General features: G+C 43.0%; 1 protein-coding gene across 1 annotated transcript; it reads left to right on the top strand.

The window, feature by feature from the left end:
- The first annotated feature begins 542 nt into the window (after positions 1-542).
- Positions 543-16,999, top strand: tbx6 (T-box transcription factor 6). The gene is made up of 6 exons (XM_084142176.1): positions 543-7,938; positions 8,599-8,812; positions 9,330-9,597; positions 10,037-10,203; positions 10,854-11,237; positions 11,535-16,999. The coding sequence occupies exons 1-6, from the start codon at positions 7,770-7,772 to the stop codon at positions 12,967-12,969; spliced, it is 2,637 nt and encodes an 878-aa protein (XP_083998302.1). The 5' UTR covers positions 543-7,769; the 3' UTR covers positions 12,970-16,999.
- The last annotated feature ends 666 nt before the right edge of the window (positions 17,000-17,665 follow it).

The following is a 17,665-nucleotide window of genomic DNA, read 5'->3' as shown; positions in this document are numbered from 1 at the left end:
TAAATACTTTCAATTTAGTTCAAGCCTGATGAAGACCTTCGGGTCAAACCGTTGTACATTAAACCAGTGGGAACATTCATCAGTGTTATTGATTAGGGTATTGATTATTTCATAAATTTCAATGCTTACGCCATGCTTCTTTTTAGAATTCTAGACATCCTTGTTTATGTAAAGACCAAACTGGCAGCCAAAGACCAAACTGCCTCTGTCCAAGTCTTCCACCTGCATACGACCCCTGGCCTCCTACGGGAGAGAGTGACAGGGAGTCCCAGAGAGGAAGACTAAAGCCATCAAATGACCACAGGGGACCTGCCAGTAGCCCCCCAATATAGGCGTATATTGCGTATATAATATATATATAATATAGTGTGTTGGGAGTGTTTGTGTGTGTGTGTGTGTGTGTTGACAGTGATGGGCAGTATATTATTGATTTGTTTTATTATCATTTAAATTGTTTTTATTTCACTTGGTCCCCACACCCCCTCAATGGTCATGCTACTGCCCCTATGGTCATTCCCCCCCACCCCCTCAACAGTCTTTACTCTTCCTCCACCCCAATGGACATTTATTTATTAATCACTACTAAAGTTATGATGTATATACTGCTATTTATATATTTTTTGTTTTGAGGTAGTCACCTGGAATGCATTTCAATTAACAGGTGTGCCTTCTTAAAAGTTAATTTGTGGAATTTATTTCGTTCTTAATGCGTTTGAGCCAATCAGTTGTGTTGTGACAAGGTATGGGGGTATACAGAAGATAGCCCTATTTGGTAAAAGACCAAGTCCATATTATGGCAAGAACGCCGGGGCGGCAGGTAGCTTAGTGGTTAAGAGCGTAGTGCCAGTAACCGAAAGGTCGCTGGTTCTAATCCCCGAGCCGACTAGGTGAAAAATCTGTCGATGTGCCCTTGAGCAAGGCACTTAACCCTAATTGCTCCTGTAAGTCGCTCTGGATAAGAGCGTCTGCTAAATAACTAAAAATGTAAAAAATGTAAAGAACAGCTCAAATAAGAAAAGAGAAACGACAGTTCATCATTACTTTAAGACATGAAAGTCAGTCAATACGGAAAAGTTATGATGAAACTGGCTCTCATGAGGACCGTTACAGGAATGGAAGACCAAGAGTTACCTCTGCTGCAGATTATAAATTCATTAGAGTTACCATCCTCAGAAATTGCAGCCCAAATAAATGCTTCACAGAGTTCAAGTAACAGACACATCTCAACATCAACTGTACAGAGGAGACTGTGTGAATCAGGCCTTCATAGTCGAATTGCTGCAGTGAAACCACTACTAAAGGACACCAATAAGAAGACGAGACTTGCTTTGGCCAAGAAACACGAACAATGGACATTAGACAGGTGGAAATTAGTCCTTTGGTCTGGAGTCTAAATTTGAGATTTTTGGTTCCAACCGCCGTGTCTATGTGAGATGCGGTGTGGGTGAACGGATGATCTCCGCACGTGTATTTCCCACCATAAAGCATGGAGGAGGAGATGTGATGGTGTGGGGGTTCTTTGCTGGTGACACTGTCTGTGATTTATTTAGAATTCAAGACACACTTAACCAGCATGGCTACCACAGCATTCTGCAGCGATATGCCATCCCATCTGGTTTGGGCTTAGTGGGACTATCATTTGTTTTTCAACAGGACAATGACCCAACATACCTCCAGGTTGTGTAAAGGCTATTTTATCAAGAAGGAGGGTGATGGAGTGCTGCATCAGATGACCTGACCTCCACAATCCCCCGACCTCAACCAAATAGAGATGGTTTGGGATGAGTCAGACGGCAGAGTGAAGGAAAAACAGCCAACAAGTGCTCATCATATGTGGGAACTCCTTCAGGATTGTTGGAAAAGCATTCCAGGTGAAGCTGGTTGAGAGAATGCCAAGAGTGTGCAAAGCTGTCATCAAGGCAAAGGGTGGCTATTTGAAGAATCTAAAATCAAAAATATATTTTGATTTGTTTAACACTTTTTTGGTTACTACATAATTCCATATGTGTTAATTCATAGTTTTGATGTCTTCACTATTATTTTACAATGTAGAAAATAGTGCAAATAAAGATAGCCCTTGAATGAGTAGGTGTGTCCAAACTTTTGACTGGTAGTGTACATACAGTGCATTCATAAAGTATTCAGACCCCTTTACTTTTTCCACATTTTGTTACGTTACAGCCTTATTCTTAAATGGATACAATTATTAGTTTTTCTCATCAATATACACACAATACCCCATAATGACAAAGCGAAAACAGGTTTGTAGAAATTTTTGCAAATGTATTAAAAATAATTAAACAGAAATACCTTATTTACATAAATATTCAGACCCTTTGCTATGAGACTGCTATGAGAGACATTTTACATTTACATTTTAGTCATTTAGCAGACGCTCTTATCCAGAGCGACTTACAGTTAATGAGTGCATACATTATTATTTTTTATTTTTATTTTTCATTTTTTATTTTTTCATACTGGCCCCCCGTGCGAATCGAACCCACAACCCTGGCGTTGCAAACGCCATGCTCTACCAACTGAGCTACATCCCTGCCGGCCATTCCCTCCCCTACCCTGGATGACGCTGGGCCAATTGTGCGCCGCCCCATGGGTCTCCCGGTCGCGGCCGGCTACGACAGAGCCTGGATTCGACCCAGGATCTCTAGTGGCACAGCTAGCACTGCGATGCAGTGCCTTAGACCACTGCGCCACTCGAAATTGAGCTCAGGTGCGTCCTGTATCCATTGATCATCCTTGAGATGTTTCTACAACTTGATTGGAGTCCACCTGTTGTAAATTAAATTGATTGGACATGATTTGGAAAGGCACACGCTTGTCTATATGCTAGTGCATGTCAGAGCAAAAACCAAGCCATGAGGTTGAAGGAATTGTCCGTAGAGCTCCGAGACAGGATTGTGTCTAGGCCGCCTGGCCAAACTGAGCAATCGGGGGAGAAGGGCCTTGGTCTTACAGAGCTCCAGAGTTCCTCAGGGAGCTGACCAAGAACCTGATGGTCACTCTGACAGAGCTCTAGAGTTCCTCTGTGTAGATGGGAGAACCTTCCAGAAGGACAACCAAGTCTGCAGCACTCTACCAATCAGGCCTTTATGGTAGAGTGGCCAGACGGAAGCCACTCCTCAGTAGAAGACACATGACAGCCCGCTTGGAGTTTGCCAATGCACCTAAAGACTCTCAGACCATGAGAAACAAGATTCTCTGGTCTGATTAAACCAAGCTTGAACTCTTTGGCCTGAATGCCAACCATCACGTCTGGAGGAAACCTGGCACCATCCCTACGGTGAAGCATGGTGGTGGCATCATCATGCTGTGGGGATGTTTTTTAGCGGCAGGGACTGGGAGAATAGTCAGGATCGAGGGAAAGATGAACGGAGAAAAGTACAGAGATATCCTTGATGAAAACCTGCTCCAGAATGCTGGGGACCTCAGACTGGGGCGACGGTTCACCTTCCAACAGGACAACAACCCTAAACACACAGCTAAGACAACGCAGGAGTGGCTTTGGGAAAAGTCTCTGAATGTCCTTGAGTGGCCCAGCCAGAGCCCGGACTTGAACCCGATCGAACATCTCTGGAGAGACCTGAAAATAGCTGTGCAGCAATGCTCCCTATCCAACCTGACAGAGCTTGAGAGGATCTGCTCAGAAAAATGGGAGAAACTCCCCAAATACAGGTGTGACAAGCTTGTAGCATCATACCCAAGAAGAATCGAGGCTGTAATCGCTGCCAAAGGTGCTTCAACAAAGTACTGAGTAAAGGGTCTGAATACTTACGTCAGTTTTTTGTTTGTAATACATTTGCAAAAATGTCTAAAAACCTGTTATGGGGTATTGTGTGTAGAGTGATGAGAATAAACAAACAATTTAATCCATTTTAGAATAAGGCTGTAACGTAACAAAATGTGGAGAAAGTCAAGGGGTCTGAATACTTTCCAAATGCACTGTATATAAATATATACACTATATATGAAAGTATGAAACATTTATGCACTCACTAACTGTAAGTCGCTCTGGATAAGAGTGTCTGCTAAATGACTAAAATGTCAAATGTAAATATAAACCAAAATATGTGGACACCCCTTCAAATTAGAGGATTCGGCTATTTCAGCCACACCTGTTGCTGACAGGTGTATAAAATCGAGAACACAGCCATGCAATCTCCATAGAATGGCTTTACTGAAGAGCTCAGTGACTTTCAACGTGGCACGGTCATGGGATGCCACCTTTCCAACAAGTCAGTTTGTCAAATTTCTGCCCTGCTAGAGCTGCCCCGGTCAACTGTAAGTGCTGTTATTGTGAAGTTGAAACGTGTACAAAGTGGTAAGCTACACAAGCTCACAGAACAGGACCACCAATTGCAGAAGTGCGTATGCGCGTAAAAATCGTAAGTCCCGGTTGTAACACTCACTAAAGAGTTCCAAACTTCCTCTCGAAGCAATGTCAGCACAATAACTGTTCGTCGGGAGCTTCATAAAATGGGTTTCCATGGCCGAGCAGCCGCACACAAGCCTAAGATCACCATGCGCAATGCCAAGCGCCGGCTGTAGTGTTGTAAAGCTCGCCGCCATTGGACTCTGGAGCAGTGGAAACACGTTCTCTGGAGTGATGAATCACGCTTAACGACCTGGCAGTCCGACGGACGAAACTGGGTTTGGCGGATGCCAGGAGAACGCTACCTGCCCCAATGCATAGTGCCAACTGTAAAGTTTGGTGGAGGAGGAATAATGATCTGGGGCTGTTTTTCATGGTTTGGGCTAGGCCCCTTAGTTTCAGTGAAGGGAAATATTCACGCTACAACATACAATGGCATTCTAAACGATTCTGTGTTTCCAACTTTGTGGCAACAGTTCGGGGAATGCCCTTTCCTGCTTCAGCATGACAATGCCCCCTTGCAGAAAGCGAGGTCCATACAGTAATGCTTTATGGAGATGTGGAAGAACTTGTCCTGACCTCAACCCCATCGAACACCTTTGAGATTATTTGGAACACAGAACAGGACTGCGAGCCAGATTTGGAACACAGACTGCGAGCCAGGCCTAATCGCCCAACATCAGTGCCCGACCTTAACTGATGCTCTTGTGGCTGAATGGAGGCAAGTCCATACAGCAATGTTCCAAACATCTAGTGGAAAGCATTCCCAGAAGAGTAGAGACCAACTCCATATTAATGCCCATGATTTTGGAATGAGATGTTCAACAAGCAGGTGTCCAAATACTGTTGTTGATGTAGTGTACGTATATATACAGTTGAAGTCGTAAGTTTACATACACTTACGTTGGAGTCATTAAAACATGTTTTTCAACCACTCCACACATTTTTTGTTAACAAAATATAGTTTTGACAAGTCGGTTAGGATACAGTTGAAGTCGGAAGTTTACATACACCTTAGCCAAATACATTTAAACTCAGTTTTTCACAATTCCTGACATTTAATCCTAGTAAAAATTCCCTGTCTTAGGTCAGTTAGGATCACCACTTTATTTTAAGAATGTGAAATGTCAGAATTATAGTAGAGAGAATGATTTATTTCAGCTTTTATTTCTTTCTTCACACTCCCAGTGGGTCAGAAGTTTACGTACACTCAATTAGTATTTGGTAGCATTGCCTTTAAATTGTTTAACTTGGGTCAAACATTTCGGGTAGCCTTCCACAAGCTTCCCACAATAAGTTGGGTGAATTTTGGCCCATTCCTCCTGACAGAGCTGGTGTAACTGAGTCAGGTTTGTAGGCCTCCTTGCTTGCGCACGCTTTTTCAGTTCTGCCCACACATTTTCTATAGGATTGAGGTCAGGGCTTTGTGATGGCCACTCCAATACCTTGACTTTGTTGTCCTTAAGCCATTTTGCCACAACTTTGGAAGTATGCTTGGGGTCATTGTCCATTTGGAAGACCCATTTGCAGTTGCAAACCATAGTCTGGCTTTTTTATGGCGGTTTTGGAGCAGTGGCTTCTTCCTTGCTGAGTGGCCTTTCAGGTTATGTCAATATAGGACTCGTTTTACTGTGGATATACTGTAGATACTTTTGTACCTGTTTCCTCCAGCATCTTCACAAGGTCCCTTTTCACACCAAAGCACGTTCATCTCTAGGAGACAGAACGCGTCTCCTTCCTGAGCAGTATGATGGCTGCGTGGTCCCATGGTTTTTATAATTGGGTACTATTGTTTCTACAGTTGAACGTGGTACCTTCAGGCATTTGGGAATTGCTCCCAAGGATGAACCAGACTTGTGGAGGTCTACAATATTTTCTGAGGTAAGCAAAGAGGCACTGAGTTTGAAGGTAGGCCTTGAAATACATCCACAGGTACAACTCCAATTGACTCAAATGATGTCAATTAGCCTATCAGAAGCTTCTATATCCATGACATCATTTTCAAAAATCTCAAATTTGGACTCCAGACCAAAGGACAAATTTCCACTGGTCCATTGCTCGTGTTTCTTGACTCAAGCAGGTCTCTTATTATTATTGGTGTCCTTTAGTAGTGGTTTCTTTGCAGCAATTCAACCATGAAGGTCTGATTCACACAGTCCCTTCTGAACAGTTGATGTTGAGATGTGTCTGTGACTTGAACTCTGTGAAGCATTTATTGGGGCTGCAATTTCTGAGGATGGTAACTCTAATGAACTTTTATCCTCTGCAGCAGAGGTAACTCTGGGTCTTCCATTCCTGTGGCGGTCCTCATGAGAGCCAGTTTCATCATGGTGCTTGATGGTTTTTGCGACTACACTTGAAGAAATTTTAAAAGTTATTGAAATGTTCCGTATTGACTGACCTTCATGTCTTAAACTAATGATGGACTGTCATTTCTCTTTGCTTATTTGAGCTGTTCTTGCCATAATATGTACTTGGTCTTTTACCAAATAGGGCTATCTTCTGTATACCCCCATACCTTGTCACAACACAACTGATTGGCTCAAACGCATATCCCCCCCCCTTGTCACAACACAAACGCATTAAGAAGGAATGTGTTTTTGAAAATTTTTGATGTCTTCACTATTATTCTACAATGTAGAAAATAGTAAAAATAAAGAAAAACCCTAGTATTAGTAGGTGTGTCCAAACATTTGACTGGTACTGCATATATATATTGCATTTTGGGTTTCTTGGTTTTTCAATTTCTATGGTTTGAGTGAAAGCACTTATGTTAACACAGTCTGTCACAAGAGACTAATATTATAGTATTCATCTCATTCTAATTCATTGAATTACTAAAATGTTGAGGGAAGTTTCCTTGTGATTTTCACTCACTTCGAACTGGCCTTATTTCTCGATGTATCCCATGAGATGCTGCTCTGTGCTGTGTTTGTATTAGTCTGCTGTCTGTTTAGATAGCAGGTAGGGGAGAGAATGAGAACAGAGAGGGGGACTGCAGCCTGCAGGTTGGTCCTAGGGAGAGGTAAAAATAAGGGAGTGTGAAAACTGGCCATTTGGCCCAATGTGTGAAGCCTCACTCACCTATATAACACATAGGCCCAGAGCGAGAGTGCCATTTGAAGAAGAGAAAGAGAGGGACAAGACAGACAGAGTAAAGGAGAAAAGAAGAAGAAATAAAGGGATTTGGTGCGACCATAGCCAAAAAGAAAACTAAAAGAGAAAACTACATGGACAGGATCGAAACATCAAGGACAATTCGCACTGGAGAACACACTGATTGGCAGTAGATGGACAGAGAGAGGAAGAGATAAATAGAGTGAGTCTGAGTGAGGGAGAGAGAGAAAAAAGAGAGAAAGAGAGGTATAGCGTGAACGAAGAGATGCTGAGTGTGGAGATGTACCCCAGTTTGGCCCTCGGGCACCAGAGAATGGGAGACTGCTACTACAGAGGCGAGTGTGTGCATGCATGCGTGCGTCTGTCTGTTTGTCTGTGCCTGTGTCAATGTGTATTTGAGAGAAAGCATCAGTGTGTATGCATGGGTATGCACAAATGACATGTGGTGCTTTACAATATATGGTTAATCCTTTGAAATACTGTCATAATTACCCAGTCCAATTCAGATAATGGTTAAAGTTGACCTTGTCATCATGTGTCATTCATTGCCATTGTTTCGTGATAAAATCAGCCAAAATTAATTAGTATGAATATTAGAGTATTAATATTATGTGGTAACGCTTATCTCAATGCCAAAATGGTCATTGATCAACACCAAATTCAGGATTGGAATGATTTATTTACTTAATGGGGTGTCATTTCATATGAGGATGCCACCAATGCTAAAAATTGAAATGGGGATGACCTGGCCCCTTATTAAAGGAAAACTCCACCCCAAAACTATATTTTGGTATTTGTTTCATTAGTCCATTGTTGATATAGTCCCAAAATATTTTGCATGTCAGCAATCACGTTTTCAAGACATATAACTTTCAAAATACAGAAATACATCCAGTATGATGCATTTTGCATCATATGATGCTGCGTTTTGCATCATATGATGCAAAATGCATCATACCAGTGGTATTTCTGTTTTTGTGTGGAATGTCCTTTAATTTAGAAATTAGGTTGCACAGCACTCCCATGCATCGTCTGTTACTTGAATCCTAACTGAAGCTAATTAATTATAATTATACCCCCTCCCCCACCACCAGAGAGGGAACCTCCTGCCCACATGCCCCTCTACCCCTCCTCCTGTGACATGGCTGCCCGTGCCATGCCCTCTCACCTGCTGGCCCCGCCCCCCGCCCCCAGCAAGCCAACCTGTAAAGTCCAGCAGGACAGCGTCAAGATGGAGCTGGAGAACGGTTCACTGTGGAAACAGTTCTGCTCCGTGGGCACAGAGATGATCATCACCAAGAAGGGCAGGTGAGTGCTGTGCTTTTCAATAAAGTTTGATTTATATGTACCTCCACTGCTAAAAGGTCAAAGGTTAATAAAGGAAAGGAAATGAATCTACTGTGAAATGTCTTCTAATAGGTGTTAATGGTTGAAAATGCTTATGTTTATCCATCTTTCCCTCTTCTTCTTTCTCTCTCTCCCCCTTCTGTTTCTTTCTCTCCATCTCCCTCACTTTCCTTTCTTTCTTTATATCCCTCTCTATTTCTCTCTCTCCCCTTTGTCTCCTTCTCCCGCGCAACCTCTTTCTCTCCCTCTCTTTCCCTTTTCTTCTTTCTCTCTCTTAATCTTTTCCTCTCTTCCTATGTAATGTGTAAATTGTATCAAATAATTCAGCCTAGCTGCCATTGACACGTTGCAATGCTTCTAAAATGGTGTAATGAAATTGTATAATAAAACCATTCTCTTTCCCTCTCTTTCTCCCCCTCCTTATTTCTCTGTCTCCCTCAATGTCTCTCTTTATCCACTCTCTCCTCCCTCCTCCAAGGCGGATGTTCCCCCAGCTGAGGGTCAAGCTGTCAGGCCTGAACCCGGGGCTGCGCTACATCCTGCTGCTGGATGTGGTGCCCGTGGACACCTCGCGCTACCGCTTCCAGGGTGACACCTGGCAGGTGGTGGGCGGCGCTGAGGCCCGCTTACCCGACCGGGTGTTTATCCATCCAGACTCGCCAGCCACGGGTGCCCACTGGCAGAGCAGGAGCATCTCCTTCCACCGCGCCAAGCTCACCAACAACACGCTGGACACACAGGGATATGTGAGTATAGTGGGAGAAAGAAAGTATGAAGGTGAGCGAGTGAGTGAGTGAGTGAGTGAGTGAGTGAGTGAGTGAGTGAGTGAGTGAGTGAGTGAGTGAGTGAGTGAGTGAGTGAGTGAGTGAGTGAGTGAGTGAGTGAGTGAGTGAGTGAGTGAGTGAGTGAGTGAGTGAGTGAGTGAGTGAGTGAGTGAGTGAGTGAGTGAGTGAGTGAGTGAGTGGATGGGTGGGTGATTGTGTGTGTGTGTGTGTGTGTGTGTGTGTGTGTGTGTGTGTGTGTGAGTGTGTGTGTGTGTGGGGGGGGGGGGGGGGGGTTGATATGTGTGTGTTTATAGGTGTGCATCTAGGCCTATCTATTTCTTAAAGACAACAATTACCCAACTTTCTATAATGACCATTATAATGACTTTCTTCCTCCCTCTCTCTCTCTTCTTTCTCGTAGATCATCCTCCACTCCCTCCACCGCTACCAGCCACGGGTGCACGTGATCGAGGCCAGGGATGTGCTGAGGTGGGGAGGAGGGCAACACTCCTTCATCTTCCCAGAGACCCAGTTTCTCACCGTCACCGCCTACCAGAACAACAAAGTAAGGAGGACAGGGAAGGAAGGGTGAAGGGTGTGTGTGTATGTGTTTGTGTGTGTTTGTGTGTGTGTGTGTGTGTGTGTGTGTGTGTGTGTGTGTGTGTGTGTGTGTGTGTGTGTGTGTGTGCGTGTGTGTGTGTGAGAGAGAGAGAGAGAGTGACAGTATAAATGCATCAAATATAAAATGGTTAGAAGATAATATTTTTTCAGATAATGTTTTCATACACTTCTACAATACAGTACTTTCTATTCTTCTTATAATGGTTACTGACTGTGTGTCTGATTGGCAGATCACTGAACTGAAGATCCAATCCAATCCCTTCGCTAAGGGCTTTAGAGAGGACGGCATGAATAGCAAAAGGTATAGCACACAGTCCCACATGCACACACACACACATGCACACACACGCAAGCACACACACCAATTTTCCACATACACTCACCTATCTATATTTTTATTTTCTTCCAGACAGAGGGACGTGAGGCAAAAGCGGAAGCTAAATGAACCTCTAGATATTGGTGAGTTTAATGTGACTCAAATTTCTCTTCAATGTGTTAATTCCTCTTCCATCCTTCAATCACTCATTGCAATGGAGATACTTTTCTGACCATTTTCTGTGTCATCCTCAATGATTTTATCTATGCAAATGCTTTGTTTTGTGTTTTTAAAATGGTCAACTAAAAACCTTTTTCTGTCCCTCTATTCATCCCTCTATTTTCCATCTCCTCCCTCCATCCTCTCTCTCAGTGAGCTGTGACCCATGTGACTCCACTGAGCTCCTGTCCCAGTCCTCCTCTTCCTCCCCCTCAGACCTCCAGAGCCTGGCCCTGGCCTCTCTCCCCTCACTTCCCCCTCTCCCTGAGTCTGTGTGTGGGTATGGCTCCAACGAAACCCACTTCCAGGAGAGCCCTGTTCCAGAGCAGCAGCAGGCTCTAGACCTGGTGGGCCAAACCTTCATTGCCTCCCAGATGGCTGACATCACAGCTAACATCCCCGCTGATATTACCAATGGGCTGCAAGATGCATCGGGCAACAAGGTCACCGATGGAATGATGGACAGGTGAGTTTTGAATTCATAAACATTTAAGCTTACAATGGGTGCATGTTGATTGTCTAAAGTAGGGATCTGCGGCCAAGGTTGTCTCAACTCTTGCCTCCTCTGCTTCATCTGCACTGATTTGAAAATCCCGGCTATATAAAAGCAATGCAGAGATCAAGGATGCCTACCTGGACTTTGCTGGATTTCACCTGCCACATCCTTTAATGTCAGTGAGTGCAGATTGAGGAAAGGAGACAACGAGAGAAAGCCACGTTAGAGTAGTGAGATGTACCCCATCCATATATTTAAATAAATAACAAGTCATTGGTACAACACCTTTGGTCAGCTTTTATGTCAGTTACATTCACAGCAGGTTACAATAATGAGATGTTTTTTTGTTTTTTTACCTTGCAGGTCCATCACTATGAGTCTTTCCCCTTACAATGAGACATATCCAGCCACTCCTCTTGGTTCTTCCTCTTTCGCCCCTGCTCCTCATCCTCAGTCTTCGTCCTCCTACCGCTCAGATCCCTCCATCCCCCAACCCTCCCCCACCTCTATTAATTATCCATCCATGGTCACCAGTGACTATCCCTCTATTCTCTCCTCTTCTCCAACTCTCCCTTCCTCCACCACATCTCCCTTGCTTCAGCAAACTAGTTTCACCTACCCCACCTTATCTCTTTCCACTTCATCCTTCCCCAAGCCTCTCCTGTCCTCCACCTCCTTTCACTCCATCCCTCCATCTGACCCACAGCAAGGTCTGCTCAGTCCTCATACACCCACAAATACCTATTTTCCATCACTCCCTCCTCCCTGCTGTCAACCCATCCAGCAGAATGGGGTGACCACCCATTCCATGCTCACTCCCCCGAACCAGGCTCTACAAGCTGTCCCCATCTCCAACCAGACCCCCCCCCCTCTGTCGGTCTTTAACCCCACAGCGTACCCATACCCCAACCTACCTCTCTCCAACGTCAACCAAACCACCCCTCCGTCTCTCTTCAACCTCTCAAGTCAGCCAACTTCTCAATCACACCCCGTTCCCTCTCTCCCTTACTCTCTTTCTTCCCATTCCACACCTCTATCTTATGCCTTTCCCGCTCTCCCTTCATCCCTCTCTTCTTGCTCTCCTTCAGTTCAAAATTGGACTCTTCCGAATGGTTCCTCCGGCTCCGTCCACTCTGCTGTGTCTATTCCCAACCCAACTCAGATCCATGCTCCCTCTCTCGCGCCGTCCTTTCTTCCTTCCTCCTTCACTCACCCCCCATCCTCCCTTCCTAATCCAGTTTACCAACCCTCTTCCTGTTCCGCCATTCCCTCTGCGTCCGTCCCCTCATTCCAGCCTTCTGCCTCTTCTCATATCCCCCCCTTTTCCCTGACCAACCACTCCCTCCCTCCAACGACGTGTCCCCAGAACCAGACCACCACGCCCTCCTCCTACCCCCCGATAGCGCCCACCGAGATTGGCTCCTTCTCCCAGTTCAACCCTGGCGCACCCTATCTGCCAGAAATGGTACTTCACCACCCCTCACTCCTGCCTCCACTGGATCCCTCTCTTTCATCCTGTCTCTCCTCCTCCTCCACACCCCCTGCCCTCTATCCCCCCTTCTCTTCCTATCCTCTGCACCTGTGTCAGGACCCCCGCTCGTCCTTCCCCATACCTCTCAGGCACATGTACAGGCAGCACCAGCATGGCCACACCCACCCTCAGGGGTCCTACATGGATATGAGTGGGAGGGCTGTATTCTGAGGTAAAGGAGATTAGAAGGTAATGGTCGAGTTCCAGCCCAACTAGATGTGCAGGCGTTCCATTGCGTTCCATTGTGTGCCAAGTCATCGACTGTGCAGTTGGCCATCAGATTGCTATATCATATGATGTGGTTAGCTGATATGTTAAATACCTATCCAGGCATTGTAAGATCTGGAATGTGTCTGCAATGTTGTCGGGCAGGAACTCAACCGTTGTCATTGGAAAATGTAATGGCCGTGTTCGAGAGCATCAAAATCGTGTTGTATCATGGGTAAATTTTGACTGACTGACTGATCTACAAATAATATCGAGTAGTTATTTATGATGCAAGGTGATTTGTAGCTCAGTCAGTCTCAACTCACCTTTAAAGTCGACTGCAATGTCGAATGCCCCCATGTTTTAATTTATGAAGATGACATGCATCAGAAAATGGCGTACTATGGAGAGAAAGAGAATGAATCAACAGAGAAGAGCTACAGTGGTCAAAACAGTTCACTGGAAATGTGGCCTTTTGCTAATCTGTTTTGTGATAGCAAGTGTATTCATGATAAATAAATACAAATGTATAGATTTTATAGCGCTTTTAGGGAACCAATGTGTAGTATTAGTTAAAGTTGTTGGAAAATAATTTGATTTTTTTTTTTTACTTTGGCCGTGCGAAAAGCTTGTGTTGGCCTACTGTGCATCATACTATGGTGACGTTTGTGTGTGTGATTTTCAAGTTCCATGTTTTGTTTTTGTTTTTTATAACCAAAATAATTGTTGAATTGGACTAAAGCTTGTACATTTTTCAAATCCATTCCAGTATTAAAATAATAAAGTGTTTTCTTGACTATGTTTTTGTGAATCAATTACAGTGAAATTATTTGTAATTTTGTATTTATTTAACCTTTATTTTAACAGGGAAGACATGTTGAGACCTACAGTACCAGTCAAAAGTTTGGACACACCTACTCATTCAAGGGTTTTTCTTTATTTTTTAAACTATTTTCTACATTGTAGAATAATAGTGAAGACATCAACACTATGAAATAACATATATGGAATCATGTAGTAATCCAAAAAGTGTTAAACAAATCAAAATATATTTTATATTTGAGATTCTTCAAAGTAGCCACCCTTTGCCTTGATGACAGCTTTGCACACTCTTGGCATTCTAATAAAACTTACTTACAAAAATATAAAGTCCAAAATGTGAGTTCTTATGCCTAATATTGAATAATTTCAATGTTTGAACATGGACATGTTGGATAAGCTAGGCTGTTATCCAAACTGTTTGTAAAGCAGTCGCGCTGCACAAATTAACCAATGATTGAATGCCACATCATCTACATTGCACTCAGGAATCAGATTGCGATATCAAATTAATGTGGCTACTAACATGTTGAACACATCCAGACATTGAGAGATTTGGTGTGTAACTGCTTTGCAGACAGCCTGGAAGCAGCAAAATTATGTCATTTAAATACAAGTTGCTCTGCTGTTGAGTGGTGCTGAAAGGATGCATACTGCCACCTGGAGTGTGCTGTCTAAACAGGCATAAAGCCAAGATTGGTGATTTGCTGCCACCTGCAGTAATGGAATGTGTGCTCAGAATTATAATTCATTGGTTGATCCCTTCTCCTGACCTGGTGGAATTCTGTAATCCTTCCTTAATCCTTAAGAGTCTATTGACGCATCCGTGTGTCAATCTAAGTAACATAATAATCAATCAAATGTATTTATAAAGCCCTTTTTGCATCAGCAGATGTCACAATGTGCTTATACAGACACTCAACCTAAAACCCCAAAGAGCAAGCAATGCAGATGTAGAAGCATCAAGTTCCGTCAGTTTAAGCTAGAGATATCAGGTTTTTTGCATGGGCTGCGTCTCAATCTACCGCATCCGCCAGGTGGCTGAGCTACAGCGGTGTTTGTCAGACCATGAGATACACCGAAAATTGGTATTCTCATGATGGTGTTCTCTGTTTTTCTCTACGACCCCCACAAGTGTCACCGGACTCATCTGCAGGTAACCCATACAAACCAATGGAAGTATGGAGGTAGTTTTGTGACAATACAAATAAGGGGTTAAATATGTGTCCAAAAAAACACAAATATTTCCTGAGCTTTCTTATATCTCGTAGATGTAAGACTTTTTTTTGCCATATATGAATGTATTATTCAATGCGTTTCTATGGGCTATAGTAGTAAAGGCCAAATTCAATATTTTATCAAATAATATTTGTTTTAATATCTAAAGGGGTCATTAAATTGATGATTGATTAAAGTGATGGATCTATGTGGAACCATAATGACTCAAATAACACTTTTAGCCCTTCAATCAGGGCCCTAGCTACATAGGAGGACGCCTAGGTCCAGACCTCTGTAATTACTTGAAATATAAAAAAATATACATATACACTACCAGTCAAAAGTTTTAGAACACTTACTCATTCCAGGATTTTTATTTATTTTTACTATTTTCTACATCGTAGAATAATAGTGAAGACATCAAAACTATGAAATAACACATATGGAATCATGTAGTAACCAAAAAAGTGTTAAACAAATCAAAATATATTTGAGATTTGAGATTCTTCAAAGTAGCCACCCTTTGCCTTGATGATAGCTTGCACACTATTGGCAGTCTCTCAACCACCCTTTGCCTTAATGCATTTGAGCCAATCAGTTGTGTTGTGACAAGTTAGTAGGGGTATACAGAAGATAGACATGAAGATAAGACATGAAGGTCAGTCAATATGGAACATTTAGAGAACTTTGAAAGTTTCTTCAAGTGCAGTGGCAAAAAGCATTAAGCGCAATGATGAAACTGGCTCTCATGAGGACCGCCACGGGAATGGAAGACCCAGAGTTACCTCTGCTGCAGAGGATAAGTTCATTAGAGTTACCAGCCTCAGAAATTGCAGCCCCAATAAATGCTTCACAGAGTTCAAGAAAAAGACACATCTCAACATCAACTGTTCAGAAGAGACTGTATGAATCAGGCCTTCATGGTCAAATTGCTGCAAAGAAACCACTACTAAAGGACACCAATAATAAGAAGAGACTTGCTTGGGCCAAGAAACACGAGCAATGGACATCAGACCGTTGGAAATATGTCCTTTGGTCTGGAGTCCAAATTAGAGATTTTTGGTTCCAACTGCCGTGTCTTTGTGAGACGCATTGCGGGTGAACGGATGATCTCTGCATGTGTATTTCCCACCGTGAAGCATGGAGGAGGAGGTGTTATGGTGTGGGGGTGCTTTGCTGGTGACACTGTCTGTGATTTATTTAGAATTCAAGGCACACTTAACCAGCATGGCTACCACAGCATTCTGCAGCGATACACCATCCCATCTGGTTTGGGCTTAGTGGGACTATCATTTGTTTTTCAACAGGACAATGAGCCAACATACCTCCAGGCTGTGTAAGGGCTATTTTACCAAGAAGGAGAGATATGGAGTGCTGCATCAGATGACCTGGCCTCCACAATCCTCCGACCTCAACCAAATTGAGATGGTTTGGAATGAGTCGGACCACAGAGTGAAGGAAAAGCAGCCAACAAGTACTCAGCATATGTGGGAACTCCTTCAAGACTGTTGGAAAAGCATTCCAGGTGAGCTGGTTGAGAGAATGACAATAGTGTGCAAGCTATCATCAAGGCAAAGGGTGGCTCCTTTGAAGAATCTCAAATATATTTTGATTTGTTTAACACTTTTTTGGTTACTACATTTACATTTTAGTCATTTAGCAGACGCTCTTATCCAGAGCGACTTACAGTTAGTGAGTGCATACATTATTATTATTATAATTTTTTGTTTTATAATTTTTTATTTTTTCAAAAAAGTCAAAAATGTTATAAATGAGGGAAATAAGTATTTGACCCCCTCTCAATCAGAAAGATTTCTGGCTTCCAGGTGTCTTTTATACAGGTAACGAGCTGAGATTAGGAGCACACTCTTAACCTCTTAAGGCCCAAGCTGTTTTTTTACATGCATTTTTTATTTCTCTTTGCTATTTGGGCTTATTGGAACCTAATTAGAATAAAAACTAAGTATCATCTTTTGATATGATGTACTTTTAGAGAAAAATGATGTCCACATATGTGAATTCATGGTCCGAATTGCATTAGGCTAACATTTTCAACACAACTAATTTAAGTATGTATGTATGTATTTAGTGATTTAATTGTTATTTATTTCATTGGGACCATGTACAGCTTTTTAGCTGCATCAGAGCTAGCTTTTTTCCCATTTTACGTGTGTGCATGTTTACAAGCATATTAGCTGTTTCGAGGAGCCTCAGTCCATAAGTACACTTACGTGTACTTCATGTTTAGCGACCTACAAAGTTGCTAGTTTTACACTTTTTTTTCAAATTTGCATGTCATGACAAATATACAAGGCTTTTATAAATATCTAAATCAGAATAAGCCATGAAATATGACAGAACTTCTACACAATTGTGGACATAAGAGCTAAAAAGTGCTGTCCACGTATGTGACCACTAAGCCCTAGGAGGTTAAAGCTCTCCAAGGATGTCAGGGACAAGATTGTAGACCTACACAAGGCTGGAATGGGCTACAAGACCAAGGTGACAACAGTTGGTGCGATTATTCGCAAATGGAAGAAACACAAAATAACTGTCAATCTCCCTCAGCCTGGGGCTCCATGCAAGATTTCACCTCGTGGAGTTGCAATGATCATGAGAACGG

This window comes from Coregonus lavaretus, assembly GCF_964263955.1.
Source record: "Coregonus lavaretus genome assembly, chromosome: 25".
Taxonomy (NCBI): Eukaryota; Metazoa; Chordata; class Actinopteri; order Salmoniformes; family Salmonidae; genus Coregonus; species Coregonus lavaretus.
This window is presented reverse-complemented; position numbering and strand designations above follow the sequence as displayed.